At 41.0% G+C, this 22,870-nt stretch overlaps 1 protein-coding gene across 1 annotated transcript in view; it reads right to left on the bottom strand.

The window, feature by feature from the left end:
- Positions 1 to 5,966: 5,966 nt before the first annotated feature.
- IL20RA (interleukin 20 receptor subunit alpha) overlaps positions 5,967 to 22,870 on the bottom strand; it is a 38,117-nt gene continuing 21,213 nt past the window's right edge. Inside the window, exons 2-7 of the mRNA XM_045066316.1 lie at positions 20,789 to 20,924; positions 14,867 to 15,045; positions 13,685 to 13,860; positions 12,845 to 12,989; positions 9,401 to 9,540; positions 5,967 to 7,223 (exon numbers count right to left, since the gene is read on the bottom strand). Of these exons, the coding sequence (XP_044922251.1) occupies positions 6,432 to 7,223; positions 9,401 to 9,540; positions 12,845 to 12,989; positions 13,685 to 13,860; positions 14,867 to 15,045; positions 20,789 to 20,924 (1,568 nt within the window). The 3' untranslated portion in view covers positions 5,967 to 6,431. The remainder of the gene's footprint in view (positions 7,224 to 9,400; positions 9,541 to 12,844; positions 12,990 to 13,684; positions 13,861 to 14,866; positions 15,046 to 20,788; positions 20,925 to 22,870) is intronic.

The following is a 22,870-nucleotide window of genomic DNA, read 5'->3' as shown; positions in this document are numbered from 1 at the left end:
AGTTTAGCTTAGTCTAGTTTATTCATTTTTTTTCTAATATTCATATAGAGTTAAACTTCAAGGTAATCCCCTTTCCCCAATCAATGCTACCCCTATAGGTAAACCAATTTTTAATCCCCCTTTATCTTAGGAAAGTTGAGTCCTTTATCAAAGATATCAAGATACATCCAAGAAGAATCAAAACAACCTTCCTCGCCCACACTGAGAATTTATAACCACTCTCCCATCTTTTTCTTCTGCCAGTGTTTCTATGTTTTTGTGTTTGTCCTGATAGTATATAGATCTTATACTTGGGGTTCTTTTTGACGAGGTTCTTCCTTTATTTGCATATATATATATACATATATATATATATGTATATATGTATATGTATATTTCTCTTGTCATATACTTTTATCAGTCTTTTTGTTTGTCTGTTTTTGTTTGTATACTTCATCATTCTTACCTTGGGGCCCATTTGGGCTGAACCTTATCTTTTATCTTCCCCCTTTTTCCCCTGTTTTTCTCTCTCTCTCTCTCTCTTTTTTATTTCTTTCTTTTTCTTTTCTTTTTTCTCTTGTTTGGGTGGGGAACACTGATTGCTCAGAAGTGTTCCAGGGTGCACCTTGACTGCACCACAGTTGATACATCCAGTTACATCCATTCAGTCATCTCTCACACAAATGACTAGGAGGAGGAATGCTCAACAGAAGAAAAATACAGACGATGGGCCTTCTGCAACAGAGCTAACGACTATCAACATAGACAATATGTCGGAAGGAGAATTCAGGCTAACAATTATCCAGGCAATAGCAAGGTTGGAGAAAGCCATGGATGACCAAATGGAATTGATTAGGGCAGAACTGAAAGCGACCAGGGATGAAGTTCACAATGTTAGGGCAGAGCTGAAAGCTACCAGGGATGAGGTTCACAGTGCTCTCAATGAGTTCCAATCTAATCTAAATTCTCTAAAAGCTAGGGTAACTGAGAGAGAAGATAGAATTAGTGATCTGGAAGACAAACAGATAGAGAGAAAGGATCAGGAGGAAGCCTAGAACAAACAGCTTAGAAGCCACAAAAACAGAATCAGGGAAATAAATGATGCCATGAAACGTTCCAATGTCAGAATTATTGGAATCCCTGAAGGGGAGGAGAAAGAAAGAAGTCTAGAAGATATAGTGGAACAAGTTCTTCATGAGAAATTGCCCAATCTTGCGATTGGAACCAGCGTTCATGTGCTAGAGGCCAAACGATCTCCACCCAAGATTATAGATTCCAAAAAAAATCAAGGCACCTCATAGTCAAATTGAGGAATCATAATTGTAGATACAATCTCTTGAAAACTGCTAGGGCAAAGAGACTCCTTACTTACAGAGGAAAGCCCATCAGAATAACGTCAGACCTGTCCACAGAGATTTGGCAAGCCAGAAAGGGCTGGCAAGATATATTCAGGGCACTAAATGAGAAGAACATGCAGCCAAGAATACTTTATCCAGCAAGACTGACATTCAAAATGGATGGAGAGATAGAGTTTCCAAGGCCGGCAAGGCTTAAAAGACTATGCAACTACCAAGCTGACACTGCAGGAAATATTAAGGGGGGTTCTATAAAAGAGGAAAAATCCTAAGAAAAGCATTGAACAGAAATATAGAGATATCTACAGAAAGAAAGACTTCAAAGGTAACACGATGTCAATAAAAACGTATCTATCAATAACACTCTCAATGTGAATGACCTAAATGCACCCATAAAATGACACAGGGTTCCAGATTGGATAAAACAACAGGAACCATCCATATGTTGTCTATAAAAGACCCATTTTGAACCTAAAGATACACCCAGACTGAAAGTGAAGGGATGGAGAAGCATCTTTCATGCCAATGGGCCTCAAAAGAAGGCTGGGGTAGTGATTCTCATATCAGATAAATTAGATTTTAAACTAAAGACTGTAGTCAGAGATACAGAAGGACACTACATAATTCTTAAAGGAACTATCCACCAAGATGATCTAACAATTGTAAATATCTATGCCCCCAATATGGGAGCAGCCAATTACATAAGAAAACTGTTAATCAAGATAAAGAGTCATATTGATATGAATACATTAATAGTAGGAGATCTTAACATGCCTCTCTCAGAAATAGATCATCGAAGCAGAAAATCAATAAAGAAATAAAAGCATTGAATGACACATTGGACCAGATGGACCTCATAGATATATACAGAACATTCCACCCTAAAACAACAGAATATTCATTCTTCTCAAGTGCACATGGAACCTTCTCAAGAATAGACCACATACTGGGTCACAAATCAGGTCTCAACGTATACCAAAAGGCTGAGATTATTCCCTGCATATTCTCAGATCACAATGCTTTGAAACTGGAGCTCAATCACAAGGAAAAGTTTGGAAGGAACTCAAACACCTGGAAGCTAAAGGCCACCTTGCTTAAAAATGCTTGGATCAACCAGGAGATCAAAGAAGAACTGAAACAATTCATGGAAACCAATGAGAATGAAGACACTTTGGTCCAAATCCTATGGTATACAACAAAGGCCACCCTAAGAGGGAAATACATAGCCATCCAAGCCTCCCTCAAAAAAAATTGAAAAATCCAGAATACACCAGCTGTCTCTACATCTTAAAGAACTGGAGAATCAACAACAAATCAAACCAACTCCACACATAAGAAGGGAAATAATCAAGATTAGAGCAGAGATCAATGAGGTAGAAACCAGAGATACAATAGAATGTATCAATGAAACTAGAAGCTGGTTTTTTGAAAGAACCAATAAGATTGATAAACCATTGGCCACACTAATCCAAAAGAAAAGAGAGCCCAAATTAATAAAATTATGAATGAAAAGGGAGAGATACAACTAACACCAAGGAAGTAGAAACAATCATCAGAAGTTATTATCAACAGTTATAGGCCAATAAGCTAAGCAACCTAGGTGAAATGGATGTATTCCTGGAAAACTATAAACTCTCAAAATTGAACCAGGAAGAAATTGACAACCTGAATAGACCGATATCTAGTAACGAGATTGAAGCAGTGACCAAAAACCTCCCAAAAAAACAAGAGCCCAGGGGGCACCTGGGTGGCTCAGTGGTTTAAGCCTCTGCCTTCAGTTCACGTCATGATCTCAGGGTCCTGGGATCGAGCCCCATATCAGGCTCTTTGCTCAGCGGGGAGACTGCTTCCCCCTCTCTCTCTGCCTGCCTCTCTGCCTACTTGTGATCTCTATCAAATAAATAAATAAAAATCTTAAAAAAAAAACAAAAACAAGAGCCCAGGACCTGATGGATTCCCTGGGGGAATTCTACCAAATTTTTAAAGAAGAAATAACACCTATTCTCCTGAAGCTGTTTCAAAAAATTGAAGCAGAAGGAAAACTTCCAGACTCTTTCTATGAAGCCAGCATTACCCTAATCCCAAAACCAGGCAAAGACCCTACCAAAAAGGAGAGTTTCAGACCAATATCACTGATGAATATGGATGCTAAGACCCTACCAAAAAGGAGATTTTCAGACCAATATCACTGATGAATATGGATGCTAAGATTCTCAACAAGATCCTAGCAAACAGGATCCAAAAGCACATTAAAAATATTATCCACCATGAGCAGGTGGGATTCATGCCTGGGCTACAAGGATGGTTCAACATTCTCAAATCAATCAATGTGATAGAACAAATTAATAAGAGAAGAGAGAAGAACCACATGGTCCTCTCAATTGATGCAGAAAAAGCATTTGACAAAATCCAGCATCCATTTCTGATTAAAATGCTTTCAAGTATAGGGATAGAGGGAACATTCCTGAACTTCATAAAATCTATCTATGAAAGACCCACAGCAAATATCATCCTCAATGGGAAAAAGCTTGCAGCCTTCCTGTTGAGATCAGGAACAGGACAAGGATGCCCACTTTCACCACTCTTGTTCAACATAGTATTAGAAGTCCTAGCAACAGTAATCAGACAACAAAGAGAAATAAAAGGTATCCAAGTTGGCAAGGAAGAAGTCACTCTCTCTCTTCACAGATGACATGATTCTTTATATTGAAAACCCAAAAGACTCCACCCCCAAGCTACTAGAACTCATACAACAATTCAGAAATGTGACAGGATACAAAGTCAATGTACAGAAATCAGTGGCTTTCTTATACACTAACAATGAAAATACAGGAAGAGAAATTAGAGAATTGATTCCATTTACTATAGCATCAAGAACCATAAGATACCTGGGAATAAACCTAACCAAAGAGGTAAAGAAACTGTACTCGAGGAACTACAGAACGCTCATGAAAGAAATTGAAGAAGACACAAAAAGATGGAAGACCATTCCATGCTCTTGTATCAGAAGAATAAACATTGTTAAAATGTCGATACTAGAGCAATCTATACTTTTAAAAATGCCATTCTGATCAAAATTCCACCAGTATTTTTCAAAGAGCTTGAGCAAATAATCCAAAGATTTGTATGGAATCAGAAGAGACCCCGAATTGCTAAGGAAATGTTGAAAAACAAAAATAAAACTGGGGGTATCACGTTACCTGATTTCAAGCTTTACTACAAAGCTGTGATCACCAAGTCAGTGTCAGCATGGTACTGGAATAAAAACAGACACATAGACCAGTGGAACAGAGTAGAGAGCACAGATATGGACCCTCAACTCTATGGTCAATTAATCTTTGACAAAACAGGAAAAAATATACAGTGGAAAAAAGACAGTCTCTTCAATAAATGATGCTGGGAAAACTGGACAGCTATATGTAGAAGAATGAAACTCAACTATTCTCTTACACCGTACACAAAGATAAACTCAAAATGGATAAAAGACCTCAAGGTGAGACAGGAATCCATCAGAATCCTGGAGGAGAACACAGGCAGTAACCACTTTGATATCAGCCACAGCAACTTCTTTCAAGATATGTTTCCAAAGGCAAAGGAAACAAAAGTGAAGATGAACTTTTGGGACTTCATCAAGATCAAAAGCTTCTGTACAGCAAAGGAAACAGTCAACAAAACAAAGAGGCAACCCACGGAATGGGAGAAGATATTTGCAAATGACAGTACAGACAAAAGGTTGATATCCAGGATCTATAAAACTCCTCAAACTCAACACACACAAAACAGACAATCATATAAAAAAATGGGCAGAAGATATGAACAGACACTTCTCCAATGAAGACATACAAATGGCTATCAGACACATGAAAAAGTGTTCATCATCACTAGCCCTCAGGAAGAGTCAAATCAAAACCACATTGAGATACCACCTTACACCAGTTAGAATGGCCAAAATTAGTAAGACAGGAAACAACGTGTTGGAGAGGATGTGGAGAAAGGGGAACTCTCTTACACTGTTGGTGGGAATGCAAGTTGGTGCAGCCACTTTGGAAAATAGTGTGGAGATTCCTCAATAAATTAAAAATAGAGCTTCCCTATGACCCTGCCATTGCACTACTGGATATTTACCCCAAAGATACAGATATAGTGAAAAGAAGGGCCATCTGTACCCCAATGTTTATAGCAGCAATGGCCACAGTCGCCAAACTGTGGAAAGAACCAAGATGCCCTTCGACGGACGAATGGATAAGGAAGATGTGGTCCATATACACTATGGAGTATTATGCCTCCATCAGAAAGGATGAATACCCAACTTTTGTAGCAACATGGACAGGACTGGAAGAGATTATGCTATGTGAAATAAGTCAAGCAGAGAGAGTCAATTATCATATGGTTTCATTTATTTGTGGAGCATAACAAATAGCATGGAGGACATGGGGAGATGGAGAGGAGAAGGGAGTTGAGGGAAATTGGAAGGGGAGGTGAACCATGAAAGACTATGGACTCTGAAAAACAATCTGAGGGTTTTGAAGGAGCGGAGGGTGGGAGGTTGGGGTAACCAGGTGGTGGGTATTATAGAGGGCACGGATTGCATGGAGCACTGGGTGTGGTGTAAAAATAATGAATACTGTTATGCTGAAAAGAAATTAAAAAAAAAAAAAGAAAATGAAAAAGAAAATAGTCAACCAAGAAGCCAAACACGCTCACCTGAGTAAATTCTTCATCCAATGTGTCAAAACTTTTTTTTAAATTTAGTTTTATTTTTTTCAGTGTTCCAAAATTCATTGTTCATGCACCACACCCAGTGCTCCATGCTATACGTGCCTTCCAAAGCTTTTTGAATGCATACAACCTAGTGGATCAGCCCCTACATTCCAGATGCCCACCATCATCACGAGAGACCCACATGCATGAACCAACCCCCAGTTGAGGCAGAATGAAACAAGCGCTTTGAGAATATAGAAGAGATAAATAATTCTCACAGACATAGAAAATCAGAGTCAACTTCTTTCATCCCACATCCTTTATTGTTTGGTCACTCTTATGTACGCACTCATGTGCCTCATAACAGCAGGGGTGTGGCAAAGGGAAGTTCAGGTGTTAGTCCTCCATTTGCACATGTAATCCCCAGTCCTCCATAAATTTCAGGAGATAGGCTTTGTTTTCTTCTGATGACTCTTCTGGAGCCTGATCCTCATAGAATCTACACAAGAGGCTTTCTTCTGTGAGCTCCTTGTACTTAGGCTGCTCACATCCCTCAGAGTCAAGTTCAGAGCCAGAGAAGGACGGTATGCACAGCCTGCCAGTCTGAGGGTCCCAGTCCACCAGTGTGGTGGATGCCTCTTCACCTGGCTCCTCTTCCGCTTCCACGTGCTTCGGCAACAGCTGGCCCAAGTCTCGCAGCTGAGGGGCATAGGGATACAGTGGTGTTGGAGAACCCAGGTCTGCCAAAGCTGCCTGTTGCTCCAAGAATTGTCCTTGAAGGGATGCCTCTTCCTGCAGTCTGAGCTCTTGATCTCCAGTCCCCACACAGATATCAACAGTTCTTACAGCCTCTTCGTATCCAACGGCGGCTTTATCTGTGGGCATTGTTTCACCCAGGGACCCTTGCTGGGTTAGGGACATACCCTTGGAGCTTTCCTCAGAGTCACAGAAAATGTCCATCCAATGTAAAGCATACCCTGAGTTCTTCACCTCCATTTCCTCCTGATGTGGCTCCTGGTCCTCGAGGGGCTCATTCAGGGCCCATACATCGTTGCTTTTCCCCCTTACACTTACATCCTGATGAGAAGTGTTAGAATCTTCCACAATATTGAGGGTGATAAAATTAAGCACAATTTTTTCAGCAGGTACAAAGAATCTTTTGTCAAATTTATTTCCATAAATCAAAATCTATAAAGAGAGAAGAGAATGGTTTTCACCTTTTCACTTGAGAGAGACATGAAAAACAGCTGTTAAGTAGAACTTATACTGTCATCACATAGTTCTATAAACCTATTCTTACCAACTCATGGAAGTGACAGTTATTCTCGGAATAAACAGAAAGCCTCATTCACATGGAGGCAAGAGACCTGAGACACGTACACACAAAGGCTTATGGAAGTGAACAGTGGTCCCTGGGGGGGGCGTGGGGATATCCCGTCCAAGGATCAGGGTAGACTGCTCCCTCCCCTAACTGGCCTAGGGAATTCAGGGCACTTATTCAATTTCTTGAGCCTCAGTTTTTAATTGTGTAAAATCAGAATTTCTGCCACATGAGAAGTGGCAAGGGCTGAGTGAAAGAGTTTGGAAATTGCTTTGTTAATTACTGTTGGCCATGTATTTGTCAACTAGCAGTGGTTTCCTGGACTCCCAGGCCTGGCTGGGATACACCCTACCCTGGACATGAAATGTGGATGGGCATGCAAACTGGATGCAAAGAGGGAAGGAGGCGCGTGAGTAGGGGTGGTTTCCCTCACTTCCCCCATAGCTATCTAATCCCACTGTAATGGGGCCAAAAAGGGAAATCCATCTGCCTGTTTATGGCTGATAGAGAAACTCTCAATCATGTCAGGTTTGAGATTAACATGGTGGTAGGGATATGTGGAAGGTGTCTTTTGCGATGTCCAGTCATGACTTAAGTGTGAATCCTCATTGTCCACCCCGTGAAGTGAGTTCATTTAACATTAACATTCCTCAGCCTCATTCTTTTATAACATTTCAGTTTCAGAAAGTCACATACGCTTAATTCTCCTGTGAATGTTTCTCCCAGGAATGTCTCCCTGTGCCGTTAGGAACCTACCTCTAATGTCTAAAAGCAGGCAGAATAAGAGAAACATTTAAAACCGAACTAACAGGAATACCTTATGCATCATCATATATATGTGAATATATATTTTAATACTTTGCAAATAAATCACTCTTATTGTTAAAATATGCCCAGCCCTTCTAAACCCTCCAGAACCATATTTATTCCTTCTTAATATTTTCTTGCTGTCCTTGCTCTGAATGCTTGTCCTGGCCATTTCCCTCCTAAATGTACTCCGCATTCCATGCCAGTCTCAAGCTCTACATCCCATTTTCCTCTTTCAGATGCTTCCTTTCTTGCTCTGGACAACTGGCACAGTCTTCTAGCTCCTTTTTTTTTTTTTTTTAAAGATTTTATTTATTTATTTGACAGAGAGAAATTACAAGTACACAGAGAGGCAGGCAGAGAGAGAGAGAGAAGGAAGCAGGCTCCCTGCTGAGCAGAGAGCCCAATGCGGGACTCGATCCCAGGACCCTGAGATCATGACCTGAGCCGAAGGCAGCGGCTCAACCCACTGAGCCACCCAGGCGCCCCAACTTCTAGCTCCTTTTATTGCTTCTAGTCTTACTCCCTCCAGCAGTGTACTAGAACCACTATCTAACTGGATTTAAACACGATATTGACCTCAACACTGCCTATTCAAAACCCCATAGAGGTTTCTCCTAGCCAAGACAATAAAAAGCCCAAACTGCTTGAATAACACCCGATTCTCCTGTTACCTGGCTCTCACACCCACTCTCTGATCTTACTTCAGTAACTCCTCTTCAGCAACCTGTTGTCCAGCAATGTCACGTGGTTTTCCAAACATCTACGCACCTTGACCCTTCTGGGTTTTCTGCCAGAAGTATGTGCTCTAACTCCTTCTCCCCTTTCCTAATCATGGCCAGATGTAAAATTTCTACTGGTCCCCTACGCAGGGTTTCCATGCTCTCCCTGTAACTCTCTGTACATCTACAGTCCTAACTGTTTGCTTTCATCGTAACCTTTAAGTATCATTTTGAAATTCCCATTCCCAACTTAACTTGAACCTCCGGAAGGGCATGGATCTGACTTAAATTTATTTGTGTACCTCAAGACCTAGTCTAATCTGCTCATGACATGTGAAATCTTTGTCAAAGCTGAGGAATCTCTTTGCTACTAGTGACTAGTAGCAAAAGTGTTTTCTTATTCATCCACTCTTTAAACCCGCCTGTAAAAGGGAGTTGTGTCTGCTCTAGAGCTTCCTTTTGTACTGGCCTGGAAGGGAGGGTTTATGATCATTCCTGCCACACTGAGCACTCACCAAATTTGCTGGGTGTTTCTCTTCGCCAACATGGATATATCTGTACATGGAGTAGCCCATCACAGAAAAAAGAAACACAGTGACAGATATGGGCAAAACATACCAGAAGATGATTTTAACCTTCACTGCTGATGTTTGGTCTGTTAAAAAAAAAAAAAAAAGAGAGAGAGAGAGAGAGAGAGAGAGAAATAGAGCGTTGTGATTCAGTGTGGTGGTAGGAAAACATTGGTAATGTCAGGAGACTTTGGGTTGATTACTTACAAGTAGTAGCTCAGTTTTTCATTTATAATTTGAGAAGCTTGAAGGAAAAGTGATAAGGGGTCTCAGAATTCTTACTCTCTGACAAGAGCTCTTCTTCAGGACTTATCTGGACTTGTCACAAACCTTACAGTGTGGATGCATCACCAACCCAATCAGCAGACATTCCAACATTTTTGTCTCACCGTGAGATTCATGCAGGTTCTTATATTTGAAGCTAAGTGTGTCTATTATTCCAGCAACTTACACACTTTAAACCAAGCAACAGAACCCTCTTGATAAGATCCTATTAAGCTGCCCTCACTTTTCCATACAGTCATTTAACTCAACCATTTCCAAATATTCAGTAGAAATCAGGAATGTGCGACGTCACCTTCTGTGCGGCTAACAGAACCATCTCTGAGTGCGTTGGCTAGACTTTCTGGGTAGATCTGGAATTTGGGATGTGTGTAGGAAGTGGCTAAGCTGGTGTTGCTGAGAATGGCAGTGACTCCCCTCCAGGTCCTGTTGTACTGTGGGTTCATGACAAGTAAAAGTCCATAGAAGAATGAAAAGACTTGGTGAACAGCTTTTAAGAAAGCAGTGCTGGCCCTCCATTCACGAGACTATACAGTTGTATTCACAATAGGACTCATGTGACTGTTTTATATTTGTTGGGCTCCTCTAGGATACTGGAAGTTGTAATAGTTAATTATCTGTGCTGATTGGCTAGGCCATGGTACCCAGATATTCGGCGAAACATGATTCTAGATGTTCCCGAAAGGCTTTTTTCGATGAGATTATCATTTAAATGAATGGACTTGAGTAATGCACATTACTCTTTATAATATGGGTGGTCTTGTCTAATCAGTTGATAGCTTTAGTAGAAAAAATGGTGACCACCTTGAGAGATTTCTGCCAGCAGATAACCTTCATAAAAGAAGTGTAGCATCAACTCTTCCTCGGAATCCAGCCTGCTGGGCTGCCCAACAGATTTTGAGCTCACCAGCCTCCACAGTCATGTGAGGCATCTGCTTAAAATAAATCTTTCTGTCTTTCTACATATGTAATATGTTGGTTCTGTTCTCTGGAGAACCCTGACTAATACAGCAGTAGAAAAAGAGGTTTAGTGCACATAGCAAAAATTCTAGTATATTCCTTACATACTGATGAATTCAGTGAGAGTGTCATGGGAGCTCTTTCATCTGTACAGTTGTTTGGATACTCTTGATGCCTAGGACAGAGCAATGTCACTCTCCAGATAGCTATCTAGTGAAAGAGGGGAAACAGAAGTGTCATGGACAATGAGGGAGGTCAACAAGAGCCAGTGAGAGAAGTATAGGTACAGGGCTCCAAGGGCAGCCTCTTCCACCCCAAACCACTCCCAAGAACCCGTCTTCAGGTTCTACAGGGAAAGGTGGCAAAGCACAATTCAGGTGGTGCAGGTGGCCAACATCACCGACTGCACATGAGGCCACGATGCAGCCTAGTCCTCTGAATGCAAACTCTGGTCTCTGGATTGAACTTGCCCTACTTAAAACATGCCATGACAACAATGACCAATGACATTCAGTATACAGCAGAACATGTTTGCACAATAAACTTACAGAATAAAATTACAGAACTGTAATTGTATTTTAGTACCAGGGGATTATGGAGAGCAGAAGTATTTCTCGAAGATGGTCCCAAAAGAGGTGGTCCAGCTGGGCTATGAGGGAAAAGGTCAGAACCCAAAAATATATGTCCTTCTTTTGTCACCTCTCCTAGACTAGTGAGAAAGTTGGCTGCATCTCTTACCGGGAAGTATTTAATGGAATCCGTATTTGAGTTGCTTTCAGTGAGCCAACTGCTTAAACGTTCTCCACTGGAAATTCATTCCTACCACTTGACCACTGATCAAGCTGTAAACAGAGCACTTTTTCCAAATACAGAAACAATTTCTTCAGTCTGCTTTGTTTTGCTTTTGCTTGCTCTGCATTTCAGTTTTATTTGACATATGGCAGAGAACCCTTCATTTTAGAGGAAGGTATGAAAGGACAGAGATTCAAAAATATAGCTTCTCACTTTTGAAAATCACAAAATCCCCTTTGGATTCCTTAGGACATTTTCAACTTGTGTTCTGTGCTCTGTGCTCTGTGCAGCGTGAGGAAAGCAGGGCTCCTGTCACCCTGGCCATCCTATAGCTGGTGATGGAACCAGGCTTGGGGATGCGGGGTGGCATTTGTCCTGGACCAGAGGGTTTGGAAGAGGGAGATGGAAGAATAATGGATGAGGGACCATTCGAGGAAGGTCAACTTTAGGGTTAATTTTCAATATTCAGGTTTTGAGTGGAAAGTCCTCTGACCCTTGGGGAAGCACAAATACACAAATGCCAAGCTCCTAACCCTATGTCTCCTAACAGGAATGAGACTCTTCAGCCAAACTCAGAAAACATGAGAAGAAGGCAAAAGGAAGGAGAGAGAAGCAATGAAAATGAAGGAGTAAGTGTGGATTTGCTGATCCCAGACGCTCATGCAGCCCGTGAGTGATAGCTGAAGGCAGCTTGCAGAGCTCTAATTTGTACTCCCGAGAGTGAGCAAAGCCTGCTGTCTGCAAGTGTTGTTAGAATAGTGTTTTGTTTCTAGCACTAACATTTGACGTTCTTGAAGACCATAGAACTTCTCTTGACGAAAGGGACTATAATTAAGAAATAAAAAGATGTGTGTAAAATTCTAATTGCATGGAAGAAGTTTGTTGGCTGCAGATATCAGGACAGGTGCTGAGAGTTCCTTGAGAAGATGCAAACATGTTCTAATGGTGGCCAAGTTCAACGGCAGAGTCCCAGGCTGCTCAATGCATTTATGGTGATGATTGTTTCAGCCTTTGTCTCAAACTGTTCCTGGTAGGCGTGGATTAACCCAAACCTTTTTTTTTTTTTAAATAAAGATTTTATTTATTTATTTGCCAGAGAGAGAGAGAGAGAGAGAGAGAGAGCACAAGCAGGCAGGGTGGCAGCAGAGGCAGAGGGGGAGAAGCAGGCTCCCCGCCGAGCAAGGAGCCAGATGTGGGACTCGATCCCAGGATGCTGGGATCATGACCTGAGCCGAAGGCAGCCGCTTAACCAATGGAGCCACCCAGGCGTCCCCCAAACCTTGTTTTTAACTGCCACACTTCTCCTAGTTTCCTTAGAGTTCCCTCCACAGACCAGCTGAGACCTTTTAAGCTTACCTTTCAAAGTACGGACACACAGCTTCTCAGAAGGCTGAGCGAGGCGAGGAGGCCCTGGGACAAAGGACTCCACGTGGACGCAGTACAGAGTGTCTGGCTCCAACCAGCTCAGCACCAGAGTGTGGTTGGTCACACACTGGGACCACTAGGGCAGGGGATGGCAAACAGCAGTTAGAGCCACGGAATTCCAATACCAGACAGACAGCTCTAGAAGGAGGTAGAACACTGAGATACCACTAAATCCTTTATTGCTGCAAGCTGGGCTTTTTTTTTTTTTTTAAAGTTTTATTTAAATTGAATTTAGTTAACATATACTGTCATGCATTTTAAAAAATTCAAGTAGAATTATGAACATTTTTCCATACTAATAAATGGATATCTGAGTTAAGATTTAAAAAATTTTTTTTCTAGCAATGGCTTTAAAATACCCTTTTCCTTTAGCTCAGCAGAGCATGATCAGGAATTGGGACCATTGGGGGACAATTCTAAATAAGAACATAAGGACGGATTTCTTGCTCATCTTGCCCTGTGTTCTTGCTGACATTTTTTCTCTCTTGGAGAGTGATTGACAGATGTCATGCAAGTCGAAGCTTTCCATCAGAGTGAGGTAGACAGTCGTTCCACACCCAATAGCAACATCAGACCCCACTGAAAGAAAGGGTCTGTAAGGGAAATCTGAAGGACATTGTTGAGATGTCTATGTATCAGCTTCCACTATACCTTGCTCAGCATGTCTTTGAATATCACCCCTTCCCAGATGCCCTGCCCCTGGGCTGCTCGTTCCAGCACTAGCTGAAGGAAGGGCACAGATTCAAGGCCCCTCTTCCATCCCAGGCTCACCGTTCTATTAGATTGAGTATTATATACGGACACATTATACTTCAGATTAGAGTATATCTGTTGCATGGAAAGAGAACTGTCTTCTGGATTTCTCTTCCACTTCTCCGGAGCCGTCAGAACAATGGAAATGGATCTCTCATCTGTCGTCAGAGCGATCCCCGGTGGGCCAATTTGTGCTTAAAGGGGAGGGGAGAGGGAGTTATCATACTCAGATGTAGAAATCATCATGGATAAAACTACAATATAACCCTACTGGAATCAAAGTCTCTAAAGCCCCCCTCTTAGTTGAGATGACTCAGATTGTTCTCAGGTGAGTCTGAGTTATGCCACATCTTGAAACGATCATTTCATACTCCCTGATACAATATGAAACAGAAAATTCAAGTCTTGTATTTACTTGGTGCCTAATCTCATGGGTAAACATGTGGTAAGTACAACTAAAAGTGTTTACAACACTCCTGTGACTTGAAAAGATGGTGATAAATAACATTAACATGATTTGATGTGTGGTGGAAATCAGCCATGGAGGAATGAAACAGTGTTAAGTGACAGAATGGTCTAGAACAGAGGTTCGCAGACTTTTGCTATAAGGTTCAGACAAGAAGTACTTTCGGCTTTACAGGCCATATGATCTCTGTTGTAGCTCTTACTTATGTAAATGTAAAAAGCATTCTTAGCTCTCAGTCCGTAGACAAATGGAGAGGGGGCCGCGGTGTATTTGATCTGAAGACATAGTTTGCTGAAGTCTGATCTAGAAGGGCACCACTGGAGAGATTCTGGCTCCAGTGAGAAGCTCTTGTAAAGTTCATTATGGCAGCTCTGAGTGGGTGCTCTAGGGCTGAATCAGCCACAGAACAAGGGATGCAAAAATGAAAGAAGCAAACATCAGGAAGATGTTGCCTGAATTCTGAGTTACACCTAGAAATACGTCATCACATTACCATGTTCAGAACAAGAAGACACTTAGTTTGACAATGAGCAAAACCAGTCATTTTCATGATGAAACTCTGAGATGCAGAGAGGTGGGGCACCATGGGCTGATCACCCAGCAACTGAGGGACAGAGCGCAGAACAGAGTGTCCAGAGCCCTGGCCTCCTAGTAAGGCCGTCTGCGAGGCTGATACTGTACGCTCGATGGACAGAAGAACTTGCTATTATTGGAGTTTACAGTGTGTTACTTACTTTCTAAGAATGGATTGAATCGTCCAGTTTCTGCCCATTTGGAACAATTCGTTTCCCAAATGGCCTTAACTTTGGCATAATATTGATGTTCGTAATCAGAAGTTTCCACAGAGAGATCACAGCAGGTCCTACTGATATTTCTGCATTCGGATTTATTCAGCCACTTCTTTTGCCCATATCTGCTGAGAAAGAAACTGAATTAATAACAAGGTGCCCTCTGTGCTTTCCAATAGGAAAAAAAAGCAGTTATTACACAAAACTCAATGGAAGTTCAGACCTTCACTGCGGAACAACAAAATTACCTGTCACTGAGATAAAAAAGAATCCACATTTGCTGCTGGCAATTTTTTTCATTACCTCTCAGGAGCATGAGTCAGAGTTTCTGCAATCACCTCTCCTTTCTGTGAATTATAAGGTGGATAGTACATTTTGAAAGCCTGTATTTTTTTTATTCTTGGTCTACAGTAAAATTTTTACATATTCTATGATCAATTCTTCTAGTAATTATCTATGTATGATTTTAGTGCACTATGCCTATGAAGGTCAATTTGATGGGCTATTTTTTAAAAAGATTTTTATTTATTTATTTGACAGACAGATCACAAGTAGACAGAGAGGCAAGCAGAGAGAGACAGAGAGAGAGGAGGAAGCAGGCTCCCCCACCCCCATCCCCCGAGCAGAGAGCCCTATGTGGAGCCTGATCCCAGGAGCCTGATCCCAGGACCCTGAGATCATGACCCGAGCAGAAGGCAGAGGCTTTAACCCACTGAGCCACCCAGGCGCCCCTGATGGGCTATTTTTAAGAAATACTAGCCATTTTTTTCTTGGAAGAAAAAATACCTTGACATTCTCATAAATTTAATATCTATTTTCCATGAAGAGTCTAGAGAAAATTGGTTAGGGTAGAGTGCATGCCAACTGTGGCATGTAGTGATAGTGATGATATTGACTCGGTTGTTGATACTGATTTCTTCTTTCCTTTATTAAAGACACACACCCCTAGCAGGTAAAGAAGGGAAAATATTTTTATCAATTTTCAGATGGGAAACACTGAGGTATAGAGATGGGAAACACTATAGGTATACTGAGGTATAGAGAGTTGAAGTGCCACTGGCTAAGCCTGTGAGAGAGGGTTGTGTGGGAGGCTAGGAAGGCATTAAAGCAGGTTTTAGAAAAGCAGGGTTTTAGAAAGCTAACAGGTGTAGCATGGAGAATGCAGAGAGGTAGGGGTGGCAGTCCTGGAGCACTTGGAGAGATACTATGGTGGTCCAGCTGGGAAGATGTCGGTGGCTTGAACAAGGATGGTGGTAGTAGAACAAATGACAAGACAAAAGGAAGAACTATGAGGGGAAACAGAACTTGGTGACTGAGTGGAGGTAAGAGATGAGGGAGATGAGGGTGTTCAGGATGGTGTCTCTTTTTGTCTGGGATAGTGGTAATGTTTCCCAAGAGAAGGAATATCGAGGAGTACGTCTGGGAAATGGGGTGAAGTGGGGAGGAAGGAAAGGTAACAAGTTCAGTTTTTTGCACATTGAGCCTCAGGTATGTGAAAGACATCCAGCTGCATGGATGCCCAGTAGGCCCTGGGGCTCAGGAAAGAGGGCTGAGTGGGAGGCAGTGATTTTGAAATCAAGGGCACAAAACTGTTCATTGAAGGCTTAGGTATGAATGAAATGATCCTGGAGCCAGAGCAAAGCTTAGCATAAAATTCCAGGATCATCAAGATTTAAAGGTTGGATGCAAAGTACAGTTATAAATAGCAATTAAAGGGGCACCTGGGGTTCTCATTCAGTTGAGCATCTGACTCTTGGTGTCAGCTCAGGTCTTGATCTCAGGGTTCTGAGTTCAAGCCTTGTACTGGCTCTTCACTAGGAATGGAGCCTACCTAAAAAATAAAAAAGAAAAGAAATGGCAGCTAGAGTGGGAATAGGAGAAGCAGGCATCACGTAAGTCAAGGCAAGAGCATGTCTTGAGAATGAGGAAATGTGGACTTTATTATTTAAGCTTAGGGGTATCTTCTCCTTTCAGAATATGGCAACAGATTTCTGAAGGCCACTGTCTCCTGCTTCGTAGGTACCATACCTGCCCGAAGACGTTAGAAATTCAGTTAAGACCTGGTCAACCAACTTCTCCAGGAAGCAGTCCCCATTGCCTAAGGGCTTTTATACATTTTTTGTCTGTGAGCCGAAAAGATGTAATCCATTTTACCTTGTGAGCCAGCTCACAGAAACATACACATATTTGACATATTAAAACAAAGTTTTCACAAGATTCTATTTAAACTGTAGTGCATGCCATCAGTTCAGTTATTTTTCACTCCAGTCCACTTCACACCATTCAAGTCCTTTCCATTGAAAATAATGCTAGCTATGTCTGTCAAAACTGATTTCATGGTCCAACAACAGCTCCTGACTTAGGGTTTGTAAAATACGACCATCACCCATTGAATCCCCTCTCTTTCACTTTCCTCACTCCTGCCAGGGGCAGGGCAGCTTCCCATGACAGAGGTTGATGGAGGAGAAAATACACTTTACTGGATTCTGAGCCACCTTCCATAGCTTGTGCCAAAGCTTGTGTTTTCCATAGTGCACTATATATTTTATGCACTAAATTCTCTTGGCAGGTAGAATTTAAACTATTGTTAAAATGTCATCTTTTACTTGGAAACAAACTTCACTCCAAAATGTAAAATCATAATATGTAAGTTGCCCAAGGTTACCTGGCTAGAATGACAGCCTGGCTGCAAACCAAGGACTGTTTGGCCTTGGAGCTGAGCTTGGAGCCCTGTCAGTGACAGACACTGCTCTGTATTTCTGTCCATCTTGGACGTGCACAAGCATGTCAGCACCTCTGACATGGAGAGTTTCTTAATTTATTTTGGAAATTTGTACCGTCTAAGTTATTTGCTCTCACAGAGCAGTGATCACTCTATTTTTTTGTTTTCCTTTTCAGAATCAAACACATAAAGGACATTGCAGACTCTTTGCTTCACTTAATGGAAAAAGAGGCCAGGGCACATTCAACAGCCGCTTCCTCTTTGTAGAGTGATGTCTCCTTTCCTAAAACACCAGCTTCCAGAGAAACCCTTCAAAAACGAAAATGAGGCTCTAGATAAGTGAGGTCATTGTGAATAGCTGTTGAAGTATTTCCCTGCCTTAGAGGTCAGAATATCTTCTTCATAGAGAAAAGAGACTTTGTTCTTTTTGTTGTGGCTAATAGGGTACTTTTTTTTTCTTTAACTCAGAAAATCAGAAATGTGTTATCAACAGAGAAGGAAGTCACTCTAAAACCCATTAGCCTAAAACATTTGGCATACATGATTCTGGACATCTCATTATGCTCCTCTATTCACCCAGGAATGACTAGTAGGCTGCATATACAGACAATAACTAGATTATACCATACATATGGTTTTAATCAAGGTTGCAAATTTAGCCTGATTTGAAGTTTATTTAAGATTTATTTATTTATTTATTGAGTGCAAATTGGGAGAGAGAGAATCCCAAGCAGATTCCACGCTGAGCTCCGAACCCACCCCCAGGCTCAATCCCAGGACCCTGAGTTCATAACTGAGGTCAAAATCAAGAGTAGGATGCCTAACCAACTCAGCCACCTAGATGCCCTCTGATTTGAACTTCAACAGAAAAAGAAATTGAAGTGAGATTAAAGGAATTGTTGTAGTTTAAGTGTTTCATCATCACGAGTTAGTGGTTTCTAAAAGATCTTTTCAAGTAAGAAAACGGTTCATGAAAAATATTGAAAGTTTGGTTATCAAGGTGATGAAATATTTTCATTTTAGATCACATTTAATGGCTTCTTGCTATGAAACTCAGTACACTTATCGATATTCCCCACCTTCTAATTTGTTATATCATTGTTTAGCTTTCAAACATTTATAAGAAATTCTGATAACCCCATTCCCCATCAATACTTAGTCTCAGTTCTTCACTTAGATAGTCTCAGTGCATGTACCAGTCTTTTTACAATGACAGTTAATCTTGTCAGTACTAAGTTCTTCCTTCATCTTTACCTCTGTCAGCTGGATATCATCTTTAGTTAGTGGTTTTCTCCTTCTCAAGAAGATCTCACGGGAGTGCTCTCCCGACATCTCACTTGCTTGAAAATATGTCTATTGAAATTTGGTAAGCATTTAGATCACACCTATTTTTCCCTCAGAGAATGTATCACTTTCTTCTGTTGAGTGTCAGCAGACAGAAATCATCCCCCTACCCCTGCGTCCCTTGAGCACCCTGCTCTTGCTATGACAGTCATAAAGTACTTCCTCTTCCTAAAGTTCAAGAACCTCACCAGGATAAGTCTTCCTATTGTTTTTATTACATTTTCCTAGATTGAGCATGTACTCATTATGCACAACTCCAGACATTCTCACTTGTTCAATTACTATCAGTTAGCCATAGAGTTTTCATCTCTATATAACATTTTTATTTTCCAACTCTTCCGTAAGCTCTGCCGCCTGCTTAAAAATTCTTCCCCTTGTCTTAGAATCTTTTCTTTAACTTCTTGCTTGCTTTCTTTTTCTCTCCCCTCTCTCCCTTCTTTCCTTCTTCCTTTCTTCCTTTTTTCCTTCCTTCCCCCCTCCCTCCCTCTCTCTCTTTGGATTTACCATTAGAGATCATGTTGTATAAAGACTCAAACTATGAATAGTTATTTGTCTGAATTTTTTCCCTGGTTCCATGAGAAAGCTTTTTTTTTCTTTCATTTATTTATTTTCAGCATAACAGTATCATTATTTTTTCACCTTTTAAGGAACTTTTCACTTGTGTGTGTGTGTATGTTTGTCTTTCTTCCTTCTGGTAATAATGGAGAGGGGCTATGCCAGATTCTATGGACAAATGGGTATAGGACAGAGGGTATGTCACACACTTGCTCTCCAAATCATGTTATTCCCTTTTCTGGAGAGCCTGCCTACCCTCACGTTTGGCAACTGCTGGAGGCTGATGCGCTATAAGATACATTAGTAAAGTCGTAGTCCCCCTTGGGTGCCTCCCAGCCATCATCACCTTCCCTCCCTCCTGCACCCGCCTCACCGGGGCTACTGGGCCTTTACAGTGAAAGTGTCACTTGCCCATGACTTCTCTTTCAGCTCCTCTTTCTCTGACATTCCGTGGCTCCAAACTGGGGCTCATGGGGACATTTCCTCAATTTCTAGTGGCAGAAATCCTTAGGTTGTTAGGTACACCTTTTAATACTATGACATTTATTCTTGTAGAATTATTTTCTACTGTTGGAGTTTAAGAAGGTTTAGATTCATTTTCAGTTTCTGCAGTTGTTTTCCTTCAGACTTCACAGTATTTCGTTTGTACGCTCCATGGCTTATGGCTTGAGGTTTGGCCATTTCCTCGGTTTCCTTGAGCATGGGCATCATCTATACAACTTGCATTCTTTCTTGCTTGCCATGAAGTTTTAAAATTTGTGTTATTTTAGTCACCATAAAAATAGATCATTAGTTATTGATGCAGTGTTCCAAGATTCATTGTTGATGTATAATGAGTTTTGGGGGACAGGTGAAATGTGGAAATGTCCATTCACTATCTTCAATAGGAAGAGCTAATGGCACAGTAATCTGCACTCAGTTTCACTTAAAAATGTCTGTAATTCCAATTAAGTTTAGACATTTCAGAGACAATGGATTTCCTTGTCTTCTCAGCCACAGAATAACATTTTGACCAACTTCTCCCCACTTAACATAACTTTCCCTCACCTAAGCCCCCAATGCTTCTGTCTACACCAAGAAATGGTTTTCTAATTTAATCTCACAGAACAGTTCAAGAAAATTTAGCAGGGAATACTGAAAACTTTTCTTTTTTCCATTTAGTACAGTAGATGGTTTATCTTTGCACAGTTACTGGGTGTCTGAATCTTGGGTTTATAAACCAGCCCGAAGCAAAAGAACCAACTTACATGAAATACTGCACAGTGTAAGTAACTTCAGTTCCTTGTAGGCCCTCTGGTGGGCTCCACTGTAGGATATTCCTCATATTTATGGATAAGAAGGTGATATTTGTAGGCTTGGGTAAACCACCAGAGATGCAGAGAACTGAAAAAGGAGTAGAGAAGAAACAAGGTCTTAATGGAGAAAAAGGAAAACATAACTCCTGTGGTAGTTGGTCTTCAGACATGGCCTTAACTAGCCGCACCTTCCAGTATTTATGTCCTATTTCCTTCTAAACCGAGCTGACTCGATGACTTCAACCAATGGAATGTGGCAGAACTAACTATAGGACTAAGTCTTTAGAAGGTCTAGCATTTTCTACTTTTGCCCTTTTGGAAGTCCTCAGCTGCCATGTAAAAAGCTGGGCCACTCTGCTGGAGGCCACGCAGAAAGGGAAATGTTCAGCTGTCCTAGCGGAGCCAAGCTTTCCAACCAGGAGGCCAGAAAGAAGGCACCCTGGACCCTCCAGCCCCATCTGCCATAGACTGAAGCTGCATGAGAGACTCCAGATGAGACCAGAGGAAGAACCATCCAGTGGAGCCCCCGTTAAACCTCAGATTTGTGAGAGATAATAAAGTGATTGTTTTAAACCATTTGTGGGTAGTTGGTTAATGCATCAGCTATTAACAGAAACAATCCCCTTACCAGATACAGAAATAAAATTTAGGATAAATGGCCCCGAAATGCTCAAGTTTTGGAGATTGGCAATAGGTTAGCTTTGCTAAAGTATATAATAAAGCAATAATTAGAAAAGAAACCACTGAAAGATGACAACATATTTAATTAAATGCTGATATGGTCATATAATTGTGCTCTAAGAAAACTGTATCCTAGAGGTTTAATTTGTAGAAATCTTCTGTTGAGAAATGCTAAAGAATTGAGATACTACCAACAAATGAGAAAAAGACAAAAGGAAAGTGGAGGACAGTTTCTTATAAAAGAAAACAAAGATGATCCTTGAATTAAAATAAATTTTAAAAATCATTGGTAACATGTAAGAACCAAAATGTTAACTTAAAATATTGGAGAGACCACAAAGCCCTGGCTTATAAACAATCAGATTTTACGAAGGACACATCTCATCCTAAATACACATATTTTAGTCAATGAACTTGGAAAATAACAAATTTTGATACTGAAAACCAAACTTAGGAAATGAAATTTAGCTAAGTCACTGAAGACTGGTCTAATTTTAGCTACAGTCCCATAATTCTTGTGTAAATTGGCTGGGGCTAATGTCGGAGAAAGAAGTTAGTTTTATCCTTGGGGTAATCCCTGGCTAAGAGTAGCTCTATATGATCTATTGTAATTCCACAAACCAAATGAAAAGAGAGAAAAAAGTCCTTTGCTTTAGAATTAAACGTTGTAACTGTGACCCTAAAATTCTAAGCCAAAATCTCTTTCACATGCAGCAGAGTAACCAAAATATAGGTAGCTGAGTGTGTTTTTAGGTGTGTGTGCACATGCTATATTTGTAATGGCTCCTACTTTCAACTTGATCATCTTTTTAAAATATCTCAGTTTCATTTTTAAGAAGAAAGTTAAATAAGGAGAAGCTGATCACTGTATGGGTATATATCTAGTAGGGGCAGAGAGATCTCAAAAGGATACAACTTGCCCAATGTCTGTCTCGATTTTTATCCTTCTAACTCTCTGGAACCATTGTGTATCAAGGGTATTAGTCTTTTTTTCTGGAGATCATATGCCATGAATAATTATCATTGAATTAATACTGCTCTGTGCTATCAAGAAGTTCTGATTTTTTTAAAAAAACTTATTTGACAGACAGAAATCACAATTAGGCAGAGAGGCAGGTAGAGAGAGAGGGGGAGGCAGGCTCCCTGCTGAGCAGAGACCCCCCAATGTGGGGCTCACTCCCTGGGGTCATGACTTGAGCAAGGCGGAGGCTTTAACCCCCTGAGCTACCCAGGTACCCCAAGTTCTGATTTTTAATAAGAGCTTTGAGGATGAAATGGGAACATGGGGGGCAGGGTTAGTCCCATGAAGCATCCTGTTTTCCAACTCTTCCAAAGTAAGCAAAACTTTTAACA

This window comes from Mustela putorius, unplaced genomic scaffold (assembly GCF_011764305.1).
Source record: "Mustela putorius furo isolate JIRA1106 unplaced genomic scaffold, ASM1176430v1.1 tig00003863_pilon_pilon_pilon, whole genome shotgun sequence".
NCBI lineage: Eukaryota > Metazoa > Chordata > Mammalia > Carnivora > Mustelidae > Mustela > Mustela putorius.
Note: the sequence above shows the minus strand (reverse complement) of the source record. Positions and strands in the feature narration are given on the sequence as shown.